A 20,029-nucleotide genomic window follows, 5' to 3' on the forward strand; every position below is an offset into this window, starting at 1 on the left:
CTTCACAATCTCTTTCCTGCTGTAATCTAAGCGGAACTTTCTACTATTCATGGATATAAGTGACACATGCCCATTTAAACGCTAATTTTTTTTAAAAAATTATTTTTTTCATAGAAGTCTTTCTAATGTCTTGATGGTTCAGGGTATGTTTATGCACAGTAATTATTACAGAAGTACATATAACAGAATGATGCCCCTGGAGCCAGGAGCGCTGCTTGCCAATGAACAGATGGTTTCAGCCAACTCTTTTCTATCCTGGCTGCCTCCTGTCTTTCTGGCTCCCCTCATCACTTCTTTCTGGTGTTCCATTTCAGCTTCCAAATCCCCATCATTTGCAATGTGCCCTCTGCTATATTACAGGAAGAACTGAGGTTGTCAGGTTAAACCAGATAACGTTACAAACTAACCCACTATCAGGAGGTTCTGGTCTATATGTAGCTTCCATGCCTCTTTCCTGCACTGGGTTGAAATCAATGAAATTGCCATTTTTGTAGGTCAAAAGTAGCAGTTTCATACACTTCAACCTAATAATAGAGAACACAGACCCTGAGATATGCATTGTCTTTTCGTCTATTTACTTCGCAGTTCATGATGGTGCTGCAGATGATTAAAGCAGCAGGAGGTGAGCTGCCAGGCAAGCGGGCTAAGATGTAATAATTCCTCAAATCCACTGCATTCTACAATAGCAGGGTCAGAGGGCCTCTCCTCTGACCAGTCAGATTGCATCTCCACCAGTCACCTACACACTGAAATTGTTTTCACCCCTACTATTCAAAATGCATCTATTCAGGAGCTTTTGCACAACTGTCTCCTAAATCCTCTTTATTAGAATGACACAAAGCAGTCAGGTTGGCTTCACAGGCTCACAAGATGGTGGGTAATCACCCAAGAGAACAAAATAGACACAGGGAAGAAACTTGGCAACCTGGGGAAAAAAAGCTTCTCAGACTCCTAAAATATCAGAAACTTTACTTAAAAAGCGGGGATGCAATACACAAGGTCTATGAAATGCATCATGTGCTCCTCTCCATTTGAAATGGGGACTACTTTCAAAGGGCTCTATGTGAGTATGCATGCAGATCTATATTTATACTCCTGGAGGGCTGATCCATTTTCACTTATAATAAAAATTGAATCAATTGTATAAAGAAAGAAAATTAAGAGACAAGGAAGATGTGTTGCCTCTAGACTCAAATTTCTAGGGGTAAACCACAGGGACTTTAGATGATTCCTGGAGATGAGGAATCAGTATACATAAAACTTTAAAATAAACCAGTAGAAATAACAGAAGTTAATGAAAGGGGTTGATAAACTTGTGGCATAGTTTCTTTCCTCAAGCAAGAGAGAAAAATTTCCAGCTACACGGGAGATTGAGGCATTTTCCTGGAAACTAGTAGAAAGTACAAGTCAAGAAAATTAAAGATTTTTAATACCTACCTTATTTTCCACCTGGACACTGTCACCTTCCCCCAGCACTGCTGTGTGATGAGGTTCTATTTTTTCTTGTGCATCATCAGGCCCTACAAAAAAGATGACCCACTAAATTTAATACTCATTATAGTACATTCATCATATGGTTACATATTTGGTTAACTACAGAGCACCATAATATTAATTTCAACTTCAGAAATAACAGACTTAGAAATCTCCTTAAATCTTTTGGTTGATTATATTTGCAATTAATAAAGTCTGAAACTGGCTGGTTTCCAATGTAGAAAAGAACAGGCAGGTGAACTCTGCATTGTGTTTCCACTTACACTTTTAATGTCATGCCTAACAGTTCCATTAATAAGCAAAGTCCTTGGAATTACATACTAATAAGAGTGTTTCCTTGGGTAAATTATAAACGTCATAATAATTAAGCATACTGAGGAAAATTAGTAAATGCCATCATTAATTCATTTCAACAAGTATATTGAGTACCTACAATTGCTTATACTATGAGAAAATACAAAGCAGCACAAAGCAGATTCCTTGAAGACAAATAATTCAAAATCTCATTGGGTGAAACTAAACATATACATTCATAAAATAATCAGAGAATAATTCAGTTGAAAAATAAGTAAGTCAGATAGCTACTGAACTATGAACAAGGCCCTGTGCTAAATGCTGTGGGGGAGGTCTTTAGGACGAATATGTTTCCATCTCTTCTACATTGAGGTGCACAGATGAAATAATACAAATAAAATTGTGTCTTAAAAGCAACAATAAAGTAATAAGCAAAGTTCAATGAGAGAACAGGGGCTGTAGGGGCTACTTTAGGTCTAGGGACCCTAGGAATTTGTTGTGGAGGAGTTAAGACTTGAACAGAGCTCTGCAGATTAGACAGACCTACAAGAGGCAAAGCTAGGATGAAGGACATTCTAGACGAGGGAATGGGAACATGCAGGGCATCTCTGGAGGAATGGTGAACCTCTACCATGGCTGGAACATTCTTCTGGGAAGAATGATGGAAATGTAGACTGCCTTCAGAACAAGGAAAGACTTGAAGGCCGTGCTTACCCACATAAAATGCAGGGCCTTTGAGGAGAGGGTGTGTGTGTGAAATGGTCAGATGTGTGTCGTGGAGAAATAACTCTGGGAGCAGAGCATAGGATAAATTAGAAGGGGCAAGACTGAAGTTAGGATGACCTGTTAGGAGTTTATTCTAACAGTCTCAGTGAAAATGAATTAGTCTGAACTGGGAGAGTGGATATAGAAAGACAGGGATGGATTTGAGAGGTGGAGTTGAGAAAGAATCTCAAGATTTGGCAACAGGGGGAGAGAGGAGTGTAACATGATTCTCACTAGGAGCAGAATAATGTAGTGACCTGAAGATTACAACAGTGGTTCTGCAAGAAGGGGCTAGAGGATGGAGAAGCCAAAGTGGGCTAGAACGGCCATAGGAGGCTGTAAAGAGGTGGTGGGATTTAGGCTGGGTCTTTTACTTGGGTAAAAAAACCATTCATGCAAACGGACAACAGAGAAAAGATTCCAAACAGAGTGAGAAGCCCATAAAGATGTCTAGGGGGATACACGTGCATGACATTTTGGGATATAAATAAGGGCATTCACCTTAAGCTCCGCGTTAGAGCTTAAGCTGAATAATCAATAAGGAAGTGCTTATTCAAATGAACACAACAGCTTGAGGAATTATTATATAACAGAAACATAATTTGTGAATTTTATGAATACTGACTGGAGTCTAAACATAGCTATACCTTCTAGAGAAATCCTCCTTCTCATCCCCACTTTGAAGATAACCTATACGAAGCAACAGGGTTCATCCCGATGCTTGCAAACGTGAAATAGGACTCTAACAGAGCAGGAGTTCTTAACCTGGAGTCAAAGTGCTCCCAAGGGGTCCGTGGACAGAATTTAGAGCAATCATGGACTTGGATGGGAGATGAACTACATCTTTATTGTCACTAATACCTAACTGAAATGTGGCCTTTCCTTCAGTCATGAATGTAGCCAACAAACCACGGCAGTATTAGCTGGACCAATGACTTTGTCTCCAGTAGAAATCACAGATATTTTCATATCACATTAGAGTGTTAAAGATACCTCAAAATACAGTTTATGTTAATCGCTGCTTAGAATTTAGAGTAGACCTGCTGCTGGATCATGTTATTTCAAATGTCGTTAGAGAAGAGCACCCATATAATTATATCATAAACTTGTTCTTTTAACATTTTAATGACTTCATTGAATTAAAAAAAAACATTGTTCAGAGGTGGAGCCTTGGCAAATGTCAAAAGGGTCCACGGTACAAAAAAGATTAAGAACTCTGTCCCAGAGGCAGTGTTGTGTTAGTTAATGTTTAACAACTGGCTTTTGGGGACAAGGGGGAGAACAAACCTGATTTGTAAAGTGTGCTAATTTCTGTAGTGTAAATGCTCCCACTGTGGCCAACTTCAAGTTACCAATGTGAGGTCAGGGAAGAGGTGTACAATCAGCTCTTGCAAGCTGGCAAGAGCCAGCCCCAGCATACCACTAAAGGTTCCTTCTCCATCAAAGATTTAGGTCAACAAATTTCATGGAAGCGAATGATAGAACTCCATGGATTTTCCACTCATGCAAGGATTTGGCCAGTAAAAGAGAGGTCCGGGAGTCTAAGAATCATCTCATTTAGAGTTGGGTAATATTTTCAACCGTGACATGGAGCAGCATTTTATTAAGTGTACTTTACTAAGATTCCCTGGGAGCCATGAACCATGTCTTTATCTTCAACTAATTCATATATAACACCCATTACCCACATGGTCTACTCCTGCCCCCTAATCACACAGCATGTTTCATGGTACACAGACCAAAACAGCTTACAAAGCCCCTTCACTATGTTTTAATGGAGTTAGCTGGCAAGAGACAGCTCTCAAAAATAATGCTGAATTGGGATTTCTCTGTACCTCCTATCAGGGTAGCTTGCTTGACTAGGTTGTTTATTGATCTGTGAGGAAATCTTAATTTAGAAACAAAGAGTTCGTGTTTTGCTAAGAGCTCTCATTCTAACTTTACACGGAATGTATTTCTGCCCATTCTCCTTGCTGATCTGGGAAAGGAATCACAGTATCGATACTACAGAGGCCATTTGCAAAGCTCCCCCCTCAGGCGGGCCTTTTTTATAGACACTGTAGTCAGGTTTCCAGGCTAATCATTCTAAGTGAACCTTTAGCTTCTGTATTATTTTATGAAATGTTTAAAACGAGGTCACAGAAAGCAAAGACCGATTCTATCTTCATGTCATTTCTATGCCATTTTACCCATCTGGTTATCTCCTGAACCTAAAATAAGTCTCAAAGGAAATATATTTTATTGTTTCTGACTACTTTCAATTATAAATAAAGCCAAATCAGATAATAAATAGTTTCCATTGAGAAGCTTCGCCAAGAATGTTAAATCTAATAGTGCAGTTAAGGAAAATTTAACTGAAAACAATTTAATTACAAATATTTTTATTTGCCTAAAGAGTTATAAAAGGGAAAAATACTTTAAAACATATTTTAAAGTTAGTGCTGCATCTTCAGTGTGTGATTAATTGCTGTGCAATTTTCCCCCATATGCCAGATTTCCTTTTTCTTTTTCTTCTCTTGATAAGAACTGCTGTCCCATTTACTCTCTGTTCCACACATTCTGGTACTTCCATCATAGATTCTGATATCATCAATTTTATATGTACAGTTGAAGCCCTCTTATCTGATGCAATCAGGATCGTTAATTGAAAAAGACAAACTACCTCAAACATTTTATTTTAAATTAAAGTGTAAATGTGCATTCATTTGCCAATTTTTAGAAAAAGAGTCAACAGAGGCCTGCTGATTGGATTGAAGCACAGTCTTTCTTTATAAAGCATACGCGTAGCGCACCACGGGAGTCCTTTTAGATTATTACAGTTTCCCTCAATCTTTTACTCTCATTTCTCCCCTACTAATTCAAGGCTTTTCTTTAGCAATTCACTTTTACAAAGCATTTGACTTAGTTATTCTAGAAATACCAACTCTCTTTTCACACTTATTCCATTAACTTACATATTATTTAATTAAATTGTATAATTGCAAGTACTGGTGCAAGAGGCATAAACAGATTTGAGAGCAATCACAACTGCCTTTAAGTCCACTTCAACTCAGCTGGAGGGAGTAGCAATGGGCAGGTGGATCAGGGAGCTGATCATCCTGGGTGTTCAGGCACCTCACTCAATGTATTCACCATGGAATGAAGAGCACTGGTATATCCAACTCATTTTGGGTAAGTGGAGGTCAATTTGGAGGGCTTCTAGTGTATTTCCTCAACTTTATTGAGATCCAGGGGCCATGTCAAACTTCTTAATACTACCCAGAACCAGAAGCAAATGGTTGAGCACAAAGTAAGCATGAATAATTACTTATTTAAATAAGTTTGAAACATTTTACCACCTGTATAAGCCAGTTAGCTGTCATTTCAATAGCCACAGACAAATATTTTTACATTTCTAAATATATTTTCTAAGCCCCAAAAGTATATTTGATAATGGTCCTTCAAGGGGACTAGCATCTAAGCCTATAAACTGTCCCAAGCTTCAAGGATACAGGATCTAAACTCTTCTACCCTTCTGACCTCCGTGTTAATGTGTCATGTCATTTTCATCTCAGCTGCAGGGAAGGGGTTCAGTGCTAGTATCCTTGTGATCTATTGGTTTTCTTTTTTATTTATTTATTTTCTCCCCCAAAGCCCCAGTAGATAGTTGTATGTCATAGCTGCACATCCTTCTAGTTGCTGTATGTGGGACACGGCCTCACCATGGCCGGAGAAGCGGTGTGTTGGTGCACGCCCGGGATCCGAACCCAGGTCGCCAGCAGCGGAGTGCGCGCACTTAACCGCTAAGCCACAGGGCCGGCCCCTCTATTGGTTTTCTGACCACATAGTTTTTATTTTCTTTTGATTTTTTTATCATACACTGCACAGATTTCGGCTGAGGGCTGGTCAAAGGACTTGCTGCCTCAGTAAAGGATTGCTGTCAAGATGTCTCTCTCTCCTGCACAATTTTTAAAGCTACTATTCAACAGTCAGCTTAGAAGGCTTGAAAAACACCAATGTATGAAAAAATTAATCCTGGCAAAGCAGAAAACATCTCAAATAGGTACTTTTTAAAAAAAGAAAGTGCTAACTCCACTTGTCTTATTTTAGTTCTGTTAACTCTTCTTCTTCAGGGTATCACTAGAGGGCAATTACACGACTTCACGGTACTCACCTTGCACTAAATGTCTGACTACCTTAGACAACTAGTTAATGTCCAGCATTTTCTAACATTCAAAACTATACCTGTCTATACTCAAACTAAATCTACCAACGTTCATCTTTTAAGCACTTCCTGCATCAATTAATATTTTTTAATAGTCCTCCTAAATCTCCATTTTAAGGAATCTCCCCAGATTACTTTTTCAACCCAAACTGCTATCTATTTATTCCAGCCCAATACACAAAGTATATATATTTATAACGTCTATTTCAACAGAACGGAGGTGCTTGACATTTTGAAAAAGAAATTACTTGCTTATCAGTTCCTGCCATCAGTGGTTGGCTGGTGCCACCCTGGTTTTATAAGCAAGATAAAATTGAGGCAGTAAAGGCAGAAAGCACTCTCTCTGTATAGATTTTATAGGTCAGTATATATTCAATAGCTATTTCTGCTTTGTCATTTCTTTTTCTCTGGTGATTTGCTCTTGACCTTTTGTTTTTCTCATTAACATCTCTATTAGGGGGAGGGTAGGAGGAAGGGAAGGAGAAAAAATTCAAATAAGGTCATCTGGCTAGTCACTCATTGGCTAAAGCAGAGTCCCAAGAGGCCAGTTTTGTGAGCTGGATTCTCTCCATGGTCCAGTTTACTCTGGACAGATGCAAGTTCACTCCAGCGCTACAGACTGCGACCCATTTCCTGCCAGATGTTCTGCTCTTGTGGCCCATGGTCACGAGGGGGGAACCAGGCCAGAGAGTAGAGATGACTCAGGAAAATCCTGCCTCACTTCGAGAAAAACAAGTGGCTATATAAGTCATCCTTACTCCACAAATTGTTGAGCTTTTCACTTGTTAAATCTTGGACTAAAGGTCTGTCAGGAAACAAGGCTGTAACTACTAATTAAAACAGTTTTTAAGATTATTTGTTGATTTTTCTCCTCTGCATTCTCTACAACACCACTTAAACCAAAACCAAATGTGAGCTTTTGTAGAGCCCACAAGCTAAGAAACGTTTTTACACTTTTAAATGGTTGAAAAAAATCAAGAGTAGTATGTATTTCACGACATATGAAAAATATATGAAATTCACATCTCAGTGGCCAGAAATAAAGCTGTATTGGAACAGCCACGCCAATTGTTGATGTATTACCTGTAGCTGCTTTTGTGCTACAAAGGCAGGAATGAGTCATTTCAACTGAAACTGTATGGCCCCAGCGATGAAAATATTTGCTATCTGTCCTTTTACAGAAAGCTTGCTGCCCCTGTTTTTCCTCATTCTACACAAACATTTCTGGTTTCCTTACCACCTTAGAATTCGTGTGCTTTCTTTATTACTTTCCATTTGTGCAAATTATTTTGTTTCTCTTAAAATCATAAGCCAGTGATGCTACCTCCATAAAAATGGTTTTTACTCTCCATTTTTACTTAAGATTTTCAAATATCATAAAAACAAATGATGCTTCATCTTTTCCAGATGGTTAATGTAGTTTAATGTGTGTGCACACGGACTTGAGATACTACTACTAATTTTTTTCACACTTTCTCAAATGCTAAAATAAATGAATTTTGCCTCTGACCCATAATTGAAATGCTATTTAGTGAAAGAGGAGTTAAGCCCATTTCTACTGTATAAAATCAAAACACATGGGTTTGTGTTACCATTGTTTTCCAGAAGAATAATTTCAGGCAGTTGAACACTCCTTTTGGAGAATATAAAAAGTGGTTTAAATAGCTTTGGGTGTGGCCTTCAAACTCTGAGCAGATGTTATCAGTAAGCCAGCTGTCTGGGGCTGGGAGTGTACTGCCCAAGGTGGTGGCCATGTTAGGGTCCCAGGAAGTTCATTGCTGAGGAGGCTAGCCTGCAGGAGGCGGGTGGAGAGCACTCAACCCCAGAGGGTCTGAGGAATGTGATTCTTGGCCTGCACCTTGGAGCAGTCAAATGGTCTGCCCCACGCCCCCATCACTATCCATGAGGGCCAGGGAAGGAGAGAGGAGAGGCTGGTTCACTTACTTTAGGTTTTCCGGAAGCACAACCTGAGATGCACATTTGAGTGCAAGGAGTTTATCTGGGAGGCGATCCCAGGAAACAACAGTCCAGAAATCCGGAAAGTTAGGAAAGGAAAGGCAGAGGATGAAAGGTACACTCCCAGTGTGGGCAGCTTGAACAATCCCATGGGGAAACTCTAGAAAAAGGCCTCACACACAGGCCTCAGAGTTATCCCACCTGAGGAGTGAGGAAGCTTCTGGGAATATTAATTCCCCAGCACTTTCCTCCTGTCCTGACTGGGGCAGAGCAGCCTTCCCAGGTTTCAGAGACAGCCTCAGGCCAAGAGACACAGACACTACTGGCGATTGGAAGTTGGTCAGTGGGCACTGAGGAGCTAAGGCCTCAGGGGTGTGGGCAGGGCACCAACAGCATCTGCTACAGTGGTTTTCTGTCAATCCTACAGAGAGACTTTTCCTGGCACCCAGGCTGCTTCTAGGAGGATGAAGAGGGTGGGAGTAGATATGGGCAGGAGCCAGCCTGCTCTACAATCTCCACTCTCTTGCCACTCCTGGCTCTTCTGCTGCTGGGTTGGCTAAAGGGCTTAGACTAGAAAAGACAAGCTAGATGGTGTGGTCCCTACTTTGTCATCGTCCAGAGAATATGGGGTGGGGCATGGGGAGCGGGATTGAGGAGCCCTTGGTTCTGGTCCCAGATTGACTGATGCATCATCCTGGCAAGTTAAATAACTTTCTTTAGACTTTCCTTTCCTCACGTATAAAAAGAGTGTTGGTTGGCTCTCAAACATTCCTTCTAGACTAGACTCAACAAGTGACACATATACAACCCTTGGAATAACAGAAAACCAACTTTGAGATTTCTCAGAGTCACCTGGGACTGAAAATTCACCTCCTTCCACCTCCCAGGAGATAGATCCTGCTCCCCTGAGAGCCCCTTAGAGCTCCATCTCTTGATAAGTACAGAGGTTGTCAATATTTTAGCAAGGTATCCACCCACATAATCGTGCCTGGATCTTACATCTGCACACAGGCCACAGTAAAACGGCTGCTGTCATGACTGGTGCTCATATTCTCCTCCCTCAGCAAACATGCGGGAAGCTGAGAGGTGCCCTGCCTTGGGCATACCAGGATATACTAGGATGTAGAGAGAGCTGGTGTCAGACAGGAGGCGGCGTAGTATTCAATTACATGAAAGGTTTCATCTTACCTTTTCTCCTCTTCAGTGGGAGAATTGCAATTTTCTTGCAATTGAACCCCAGAGAACATACTCATCACTTACCAATATACACATTTCCAGATATGGTATAAATGAAGCTTGTCCACCCTGAAAAGGGACCAGTGACATTAAAAAGTTAGTGTCCATAATGCCACAATGAACAAAGATATAACAATATATTTAACAAATCTCTCTATATATGAAATAAAAATATATAAATTTATATGACAGATATAAAAGATAAATTTGGAGATGAAATCCTTTATTTTCTTTTAGATATATATTTAAAAATTTAAGTTCTGTGAGCTGTTTAAAACATACTCACACTCCCACGTGCACACATGCACACACATACCCCTAAACCTAAATGACGTGCCCCCAAATGTTTTAGAGCCACCCAAGCAGACAGTGTACAGTACACTTGGCTATATGTCTACATGCCAACAGTTGTATTAACAAACTGTTTCTTCCAATTCCAACATCATGCTAATAACTGTGACACACCAGTCTGGCTTATCTTCAGTTCGTTGTGCCTCCAGGTAGTTTTAAGTGTGAAGAGAATGCTAGAAAGATGCTTTTCTTTACTTAGTTGCATTTTATCCAGTGAACTCACTCCTTTTTATCTATCCTAAAACACAGCATCCGTTTCAGGGATGCAGGGATGCATAATCTTCGGGGTATAAATGGGCTTCGGATGGTCTATGCACTCCCTGGAATTGTCCACGCAATTTTTCAAGTGTGTACACTTTTCTGGGAAGAGGGCACATAGCAGACACCAGATTCCTACTGAGACCCGTGGCGCCAAGAGCTCAGAACCATGGACCACCTGCCATTTGCTCTTTCAGCACCGGCACTGGATTTTCATGGCTATTTATGTGTTGTACCCATGGCCCAGAAGAGATGCTGTGGTGCCACTGTGAGGCATGAACCTAGAAACAACAAGCTCAAAACGGAATTAGGACATCATTCCGTGTGCCTTCAGTGGAAAAGAGAGAAGATCTGGGAAGGGAATGCAGGGCAGAGTTCAAGGTGGAAAGGCAGGGCCCAGACTGGAGTCTATGTGACAGTCAACCTGGTAACAGAGTAAACAAAACAAAGGCAGGCGTGGAAGGATCATGGAGGACAAAATATACTCTAGAGATGTGGATGTGACGGCAGGTGGGTTGAAATGTGCAAGAGAGGTACAAAAGAAAAGGTATAACTGATAAAACTTAACATAAATTGAGTCCTGGTTAAGAAAATCCAAAGGAAGGCAAAACAAACAAAGACATCTGGGCGGATGCCAGACGATATTCTTTCACCCTCCTATTTCAGTTTTCCCTCTCTGCAATTTTGCTCGAATAAGTTTAGGGCCTCTGGAAGTAACGCTATTTGCTCATAGCTCACTCACACGTTTTTCTCCCTTATTGAGCCACCCGCTCAGTCTTCCAAGCTCAGTCTACCATCACGTAGGGAACATTTACCACTCACGTGCATGCACTGTGGATGGAGACGTGAAGATGAATAAGGCGCAGCCAGGTTTTCAAGTTGTGTAACTTCGGGGAGGGAGGTTTGTGGTAGATACTCAAAACACATGCTAACAATTCACAGCCCAATTCCACATGTCTTATCCATCCAGATGGGCTGGCTCTACTAGAGCACTTCTTTCTCTCTTTCTAATGGGTGTGAAGCTTCCTGAGTCCTATTTAGCCTGATTTATAATAAAACTCTGCAACAAAACCCCTTTCTAAGCTGCTTTTTAAAAAAATCTCACCATTGAAAATTGTTTAAATTTCTTTTTCAAAGTGCAAATGTCCTTACTGGTTTTTTCTTATTATAAAACAGTAATATACGTCCATTTAAAAGATATTTTAAGACTGTGAAAGTGTGCAATGTCATCTCAACTGAAAACCCCTGTGCAATCTTCATACTCACTCAGACATAAATATTGTTAGCAATTTGGTATTTGAGCTTTCCGTTTCTTCTTTCTTTTATGTGCCATATAGTATTTGCTTAAAGACTAAAACAAACTCAATGTTCTATTTTGGACACCTTTCCATATCAAAACACAGAGAAATAACTCATCCTTGGGAAAGACTGCAAAGCATTCCATTGTAAGAATGTCGTAATTTATATCACCAAATCCCTTCTTCGTGGTTGCAAGGTATTAAAAAATTAATAGTTTCCAAGTTTGACAGAACCTCAAAGCTCTCAACTGCTCAATTAGGTTTTCATTTGGGATTATTTTGATTGTTCTAATCTCATTTCTCTTCTGCCCCCTTTGCCTCACTCCTACTCACCCTCCAAGCAGAAAACTAGTCCACACATAATTGCCTACGTCTGTTTTTTTGTTTTTTTGCTGAGGAAGATTTGCCCTGAGGTAACATCTGTGCCACTCTTCTTCTATTTTGTATGTGGATCACTGCCACAACATGGCCGCCAATGAGTGGTGTAGGTCCGTGCCCAGGAACCGAATCCGGACTGCCAAAGCAGAGTGCGGGGAACTTAATCACTAGGCCACGGGGCTGGCCTCCTTTTTTTTTATCTTTTTTACACGATCTAGAAGGATCAAACATTTGCTTAAAGGAATGGCGAAGTCAATTTACTCAGTGCATTCACCTATTTTTGTGCCATGAAAAAGTCTTCTCTTAGGATTTGGACGCCATCTTTACCAGTAATAACACAATTCATGTCACTGTTGGAAGGCACAAAGTGTTACAGGGAATGGAATAGGAACAGGGGGCAATTTCCTTTTTTCTTCTTTTTAACATGTTGTCCTCTGCACTTGCTTCTATTAAACCTTGTTTAATTTCCATTAAGCATTGTTTCTTAAAGCTACAGCAAAACAAGAGCCAAATTGTGAGAATGCCTACTATATGTTTAAGAACCATCCCATTTTAGTAGAATTCCTTCTCTGCTAAGAGCAGAAGTGCATCAGCAAGGAGCTCTCTTGTGAGATTTTCAGGTGCTTCTCATCTTTCTAGCTTCCTCCACCTTTCCTCCCACTTTTATGTTCTGCCCCAGGAATTGATACCATCCTGGCATTTTTATTGCTCTGTCAGAGGTCACAGGTCCTATATTTTCCTTTCTTCTACAAATGTGGTTTCCAAGCTACTGGCTCTTTGCAGCTGGGAAGCCCTTCCCTTCCCTGGGGCAATGACAAAGAAAATGAGTTGGGATGGAGGTCACATTTTGCCTCTGGTCCTGTAGGAAGGTTTAATCAGCAACACATTTAAGTCAGACATCCTTTAGTCAAACACAAAAAATGTAAAACTTGTCTTTTAAATATGTAAATCATTTTCTGTGGCATTTGCTCTCATTTCCAGGGAGGTTCCCCAATTCTTGCAAATGTTCCTAGTGAGAGCTTTTTTTTGGCCTACATTTCCTGCCTTACCCCGGCTCACTTTTCTCCTGCCTCAGTCTTAAAGTTCATTATTTCAATGAACTTTACAACTACTCCTCACACATGTATGTTTAAAGAAAGTAAAAAAATATGGTCTGCTGACACACCAAGTCCCTGACAAAGGTCAGCTCTGGGGAAGGAAGGAGAGAGGGGAATGGGGCCAAGGAGAGAATGAACCTCTCTCCAAACTCTGCATCACACTGGTTGCCAGACCCCAAAGCAGTGCTGGTTCATAAGCGCCTTCCCCAGATGTCCCTGCGTTCAGCTTGGGCAGGCAGCCCCCTCACGTGGACCTCATGCCTGGCCTCCCAGGACAGGAGGCAGACCCACCTGGTCCTCTCCTCTCCCTCCTCACTCCACAAAATTATTTTTTTAATTTTTATTTTGAAATAATTTCAGATACAGAGAAAGGTTACAAAAATAGTACAGAGAATTGCCATACGCCATTCACCCAGATTCTCCAAAAGCTATGTTGTCACATATGCTTTATCATTCTTCTCCCTAGAAATATATACCATTCTTTTTTTTTCTGAAATATTTGAGAGTAAACTTGTAGACATGATACCCCTTTACCTTGAAATAATTTTCAGTATATATTTCCTAAACACAAGGATATTTTCCTATATAACCATAGTATATTATAAATATTATGAAATTGATAGAATATCAATGAAAAACTTATGACCATTAATACAATACTATTATCTATGTACATATTCAAATTGTGCCAGTTGTCCCAGTAATGCCCTTTATGGCAAAAAGAAAAAATTTCCAGGCCAGGATCTAATCTGGGTTCACATGCTACATTCATTTGTCATGTCTAACCTCCCTTCATCTGAGGCAATTTCTCAGTCTTTTTCTTTCATTAAAAGTACAGACCAATTATTTTGCAGAATGCCCCTCAGTTTGGGTTTGTCCGATGTCTCCTCATCATTAGACCAAATTGTTGGTTAATCCCTTTCCCTCTCAACTTTAGAGAAGAGACTATACTTATTTTCAATACTTTAATTTTTTTAATTCATAACAGCACAAAGGATGAAATAACATATATGTTGCCATATTTATTTCATATCTCTCTTTTCTTTTACAGATGAAATCATATTGGTGAGAGAAATGTTCCCTAACTGGTTGCCTCCAATCCATTTTCTACACACAGTGCATGTGACCTTTCTAGAAGCCTCACTTAAAACCCTTCAATGGCTCCCTGGTCTCCCAGGACAAGCCTACACCCTTGATCCTAGCAGACAGACTCTTCTCAGTCTGGTCCTACACTTTTTCCCCAGCATCATCCCTTCTCTGCCTGTCCCACCTCCATAGTGAATTCTAACCCAGCAACCCCTCTGGGGAAAGGAGAAAGGAGAAGGCAACAGCAAACCTTACAGGGACCTCTGGTGCTGTGGAAAACAAACCAACTAAGTAACAATAAAACAGCAATAAAACGAACACAGACAATTACAGGCAAAAAGTACAGGTTTAACAATCAGCAAATGACCCTCAGGGAGATCTAGGACTAGACTCCTAACCTCTTTGAGCCTGTTTCCTGGTTTGTAAAATAAGGAAATAATATGTACAACACACAAGTGTTGTGAGGATCAAGTGGCACTGTATATCTGTACATACATATATATGTACACGGACATAAGTGTGTGTTAAGTTTTTAACATTATCTACACAATGTCTGGTACTTAGTAGGCATTTAACAAATATCAGTTCCCTTTCCTGCCCCTTCCTTCTCTTTCTACTCTCCTCCAACTTTATGCAGGTCAGGGTTGCAGTGGCTGCTCTCTACGCTTCTGATGAGCTGTGATCCAGGCCAGAGAAGGGTCATCACCACAGAGATGGCCCCATGCGCCCCAGTGTACCCCGCTCAACTCTAAGCCAACTGGTCTCCTCACGGACTGCACTATGTACTGAGCAAAGCTCGGCAGGGTCTGTTTTCCAAAATGTAGAGAACGGATCCTTGCTGTCCTTGTCAAGAACCTTGTGGCACTTAAGATGCTGTCTGTGTCCCAGCAAACACTGCAGCATAGAATTGGTGACATAAGTGGGCTTTCTGATCGTACAGCTACTAACAGCTCACTGTAAGAGCTCTAAGCTTGCCAAGAACAGGCATTTAGCCCCCATTTTATAACCAAACATAAACAGCAAGAGAAAAGTGTCAACTTCGTAGCACTGTAATCTGAAAAAGAGATAGTTTATTGTATGACCTTATGGGAATTTCATCAAAAGAAAACAAGAGAATGCCCATTTTACCAAATTTGGTGAGTGACATCAATAATAAAATGCCCAACAACATTGCATAGAATGATATACACATAAAGACACTTGAGACAACTGGCTTTCCAGAGTAAAATATACTCAGAATGTGTTTCAGACATTCCAGAATGATCATACTATGGTCTGTGTTTATAAGCCACGGGCATATAACATTAACAGCCATCTCTAAAGATCCTATATTTTAAACAAGAACAATTGCAACCTACAAGAAGACCTTCCCCAATGGTTTGGTCAACATTGATAATACTGAGTATTCATTGCATCAGAGGCTAACAGAAAACTAAGAAATAAATGAAATTTAACATTTTGGATGAGAATTGTATTAGCAATGTAAGCTCTTTGGAATGTAAGCTCTCAGAAGGCAGCCTTCTGTGTGCCAAGAATGAAGCCTAGCCCTCTGGAGGACAAACTCTGCTGATTATTTTCTTGCTAATAAAATAGCAAGAAAAAATGTATTAGAATCTCCTGGAAGCTTATCTTGCTCCTTAGAGACTAAGTCTATACTGAAGTTTTCCCACCTACAAGACATTTAATGTGATCATTTTAACAAAAATAATACATTCTACCATTATCTCTTGGTTTTATTTGAACCACCTTTTATTTGAGACCTTTTCTCCTCTTCAAATATACAGTATTTACAATTGGTTTTTAATTGCTCAGAAAAATTCAGGAAATAATTCAAATATGTAGTTATAATCATAAAACTATATTTAGGGTTGTAAAATAGAAACTACAGTCATGCATTGCTTAAAGACGGGGACACGTTCTGAGAACTGTGTCGTTAGACGATTTCATCATTGTGCAAACATCACAGAGTGTACTTACACAAACCTAGATGGTATGGCCTACTACACACCTAGGCTGTATGGTACTAATCTTATGAGAGCACTGTCATATATGTGGTCCATCATTGACCAAAATGTCGTTATGTGGTACACGACTATATTTTAGGCATTTGAACTTAGATTGAAGCCAAGTTTATAGATAATTAAGAACTAAAATATATAGAACTTTAAGGATTAAATAAAGGTTCAGAAAACAATAGAAACTTGAAATAAGTAGAGAGTGTCATAAATACCCCTAAGATTATTGTTGGGCATATTTAGACACCTGGCTCTTTTTAAGAGAAAAAGATTTTTAAGTAGTACCTGGAAAAGATGGAAAAAAATACATCCTTGTCAAAATTAAGATGTGTTTAAATTCTCAGAATAGTTTCTTACTTTACATTGACCATCACTTTAATCTGTTCTCTCTTAAAGATGACATATTAGAAAAACACAATACAATTTTCAAACTGGTGAGATTATTCATTTAAAAATTTTCAAAAATAGTCATTTTTTTAACCTATCTGCAAAATCTTGGGCTTCTTTTCCAATATGCCCAAGGCACTACCAGCAGTGTATTGGTCACTAAAGGTCCATTGTTTTGTCTGGAACTTAGTGGTTAAGAGTCATGGTGAAAATCAGACTGTGTGGGTTAGAATCTCAGCCCCAACACTCACTAGCTGGTTGACCTTGAGTAAGTTACTTAACCTCCTTGTATCTCAGTTTCCTCATCTGAAAAACGGGATAATCACACTCCTTACCTCATGGACTTACAAGGATCACAGGTGTTAATACAGGGGAAGTTCTTAGAGCCGTTTCTGGCAAACAGTAGGCACTTAATAAATGTTAGCTATGACTATTACTATCACTACAGGATGATTCAGTGAAGTGTGAGCTCCCAAAAATGTTCATGATATTCTCCATCATGGATTTTTACCAGTTTTTTTCTCTTTTTCAAAACCACATTTAAAGAACTGCAATTGTACCTCACCACACATGAAAATCAATTCCAGGTGTAGATAAATCAGTATGAAAGGCAAAACAACAAAGCATCTATAATAGAACATTCTCATGATCTTGGGTTAGGGAAAGATTATTAAAGAAGCTACAGAGAGCACTAACCATTAAGGAACAGATTGATACATTTAAGGAGTTTTTATTTACTAAAATGTAGGAAAATATAATAGTATAGCAGAATGAAAAACAAGGAAAAAGGGAGAATATATTTGCAACACAAATAACTGACAATGACTAGTACAGAGAATATGTAAAGAGCTCCTACAAAGCAATATGAAAAAGAAAGACAACCCACCCAAAGGAAAATGACATGAAGCTTCTCACTAGATAATTTTATATTTCAAGCTCTGGTTCATGTTCATCACTGCTCTGAAGACTTACTGATTAATGTCCATAACTGTTAGGAGTATATTCTAAATACGAGGGGAACTGTGATTGAATATTCTAATATACTACTGGTAAGCAGAAAGCTTTGCAAAAACTACCCATGAATTAAATCATATATTCTGTGTAGTGAACAGAACCAGCTTTTGCTCTCTCTATGAAAACACCTGAAAATCTAAAATTCCATATGAATCATTCATGTTTGTGGCATTCTCCTTTAAAAAGTAGATAATGACTATGAAAAGACATTTAGGCAGGAACTCCAAGGAGAACTCACCACGTATTTCTCCAGGCTCACTCAAACAAAGAAAAAATCACAAGCGAGAGAAAAAAACCACTACTTCATTTTTGAGTCACTGATCATGTGGAAAAATGTGTGGTACTCTGAACCAAGATCATAAGCTTGGCAAGTTGACTCTAAGACTCCCTCTGACTTCTGGTATTCATGCCCTGTGTATCCCTTCTTCTCTGAGTGTGGGATGCACCTAGTGACTTGGTTCTAACCAGCAGAATAAGGCAAAAGTGATGGGCTGTCACTTTTCAGATTAGGTTACACAGAGACTCTGGCTTCCATCTTGCTCATCCTCTTTTGCTCACTCACTTGCCGGCTCTGAAGAAGCCAGCGGCCATGTTGTGAGCTGCCCTATGGAAAGGCCCATGTGGCAATGAACTGACAGTGGACTCCAGGCAACAACCCTTGAGAAACTGAATGCTGCCAATGACCACATGGGTGTGAGCTTGGAAGTGCATCGAGCCCAGGGATGACTGCAGCCCCGGCTGACACCTCAATTGCAGCCTTGCAAGAGTTCCTGAGCCAGAGGACACAGATAAACTGGGAGACACTGTAAGATAAAAAATGCTGTTTAAAGCCACTAAGTTTTGGGGTGATTGGTTATGCAGCAATATAAATAACTAATACAATAAGATTTATTTAAACACATCCTAATGTGATTTACTGAGTAGCTCCTGTATGCATGGGATTAAAATCTACTTTTTAAAGAAGTGCTATAAACCATTTATTTCTTTTTTTATCCAGCTTTATTGAGATATAATTGATGTGGCTCCTTTCCTTTTTTTTCCCCTGGAACATAAATACAGAGGCAAAACTATATTGGCAATATTTAAGAGGGTGTATTAGTATCCTATTGCTGCTGTAACAAATTACCAGAAACTTGGTGGCTTAAAACACAAAAATTTACTATCTTACAGTTCTGGAGGGTAGAAGTCCAAAAATGAGTCTCAAGGGTCTAAAATCAAGATATCGGCAGGGTAGGGTTCCTTCTGGGGGCTCTAGGGGAGAATTAGGTTCCTTGAATTTTCCAGCTTCTAGAGGCTGCCCCTATTTCTTGGCTTGTGGTCATCTTGCATTCTCAAACCAGCAATTACATCACTCTGACCTCTGCTTCTATTGTCACATCTCTTTCTCTTACTCTGCCTCCTCTCTCCCTCTTTCATTTATACAGCTCCTTATGATTATTTTGGGCCCACCTGGATTATTCAGGGTACTCTCTCCATCTCAAGATCCTTAATTTCATCACATTTGCAACCTCCCCTTTACCATGTAAGGTCACATATTCACAGGTTCTCGGGATTAGGGCATGGACACCTTTGCAAGGCCATTATTCTGCTAGCCAGAGAAGAGTAAGCTATATGTTCCCCAAAGAAATTTTGTTGATTGACATACATATACTGTAAAGAAAAGTTAAAAGTTGAGGGAAGCAAAAAAAGCTTAACAAAATTAAATTTTTCCATACCATAACAATCCTTCATTTTTAACATTCCAGATCATGCTTTTAAATACCTAGTAGCAGAGATGCTGTGAAGGAAGATGGGAAAATAAACAGAGTGGCTGTTGAAGACCAAACTGGAATGCAGTCAGTCAGAAGACAAAGGGGACATGACGACCAGAAGGCACAAGTTTCTTGGAAAAGATTGATATTTTCCTAGAAATACAGATTTATGTTGTTCTCAATGAATGATAACAAACAGTGTTATCTGTATATCAGTTTACAGCAAGGAAAATCAGGTTGCTTTGTAACAGATGGCAAAAGTCACTGCAAAACAAAAACTACTTATTCTTATTTCAGCCAAGAGCTAACATGAAAAACGTGTGGCCGATGTGAAAGGAATCTGGTACTGTCAGAGACTCGACAAATCGGATTCTTTATGAGTGATGCACTGTTCAGCTCAATTCCTGATATCAAGTGCCTCCCAAGTAATCACTGCATGAAACAT

At 39.7% G+C, this 20,029-nt stretch overlaps 1 protein-coding gene across 3 annotated transcripts in view; it reads right to left on the minus strand.

The window, feature by feature from the left end:
• Positions 1 to 20,029, minus strand: part of PIR (pirin) — a 90,779-nt gene that overhangs the window by 11,146 nt on the left and 59,604 nt on the right. For 2 of the 3 annotated variants that reach the window (XM_058535475.1, XM_058535474.1), the window contains exons 7-8: positions 9,974 to 10,018; positions 1,438 to 1,520 (exon numbers count right to left, since the gene is read on the minus strand). In XM_058535475.1, coding sequence (XP_058391458.1) covers positions 1,438 to 1,520; positions 9,974 to 10,018 — 128 coding nt within the window. The remainder of the gene's footprint in view (positions 1 to 1,437; positions 1,521 to 9,973; positions 10,019 to 20,029) is intronic. The other variant, XM_058535476.1, reaches the window with a different exon arrangement.

This window comes from Diceros bicornis, chromosome X (genome assembly GCF_020826845.1).
Source record: "Diceros bicornis minor isolate mBicDic1 chromosome X, mDicBic1.mat.cur, whole genome shotgun sequence".
Taxonomy (NCBI): domain Eukaryota; kingdom Metazoa; phylum Chordata; class Mammalia; order Perissodactyla; family Rhinocerotidae; genus Diceros; species Diceros bicornis.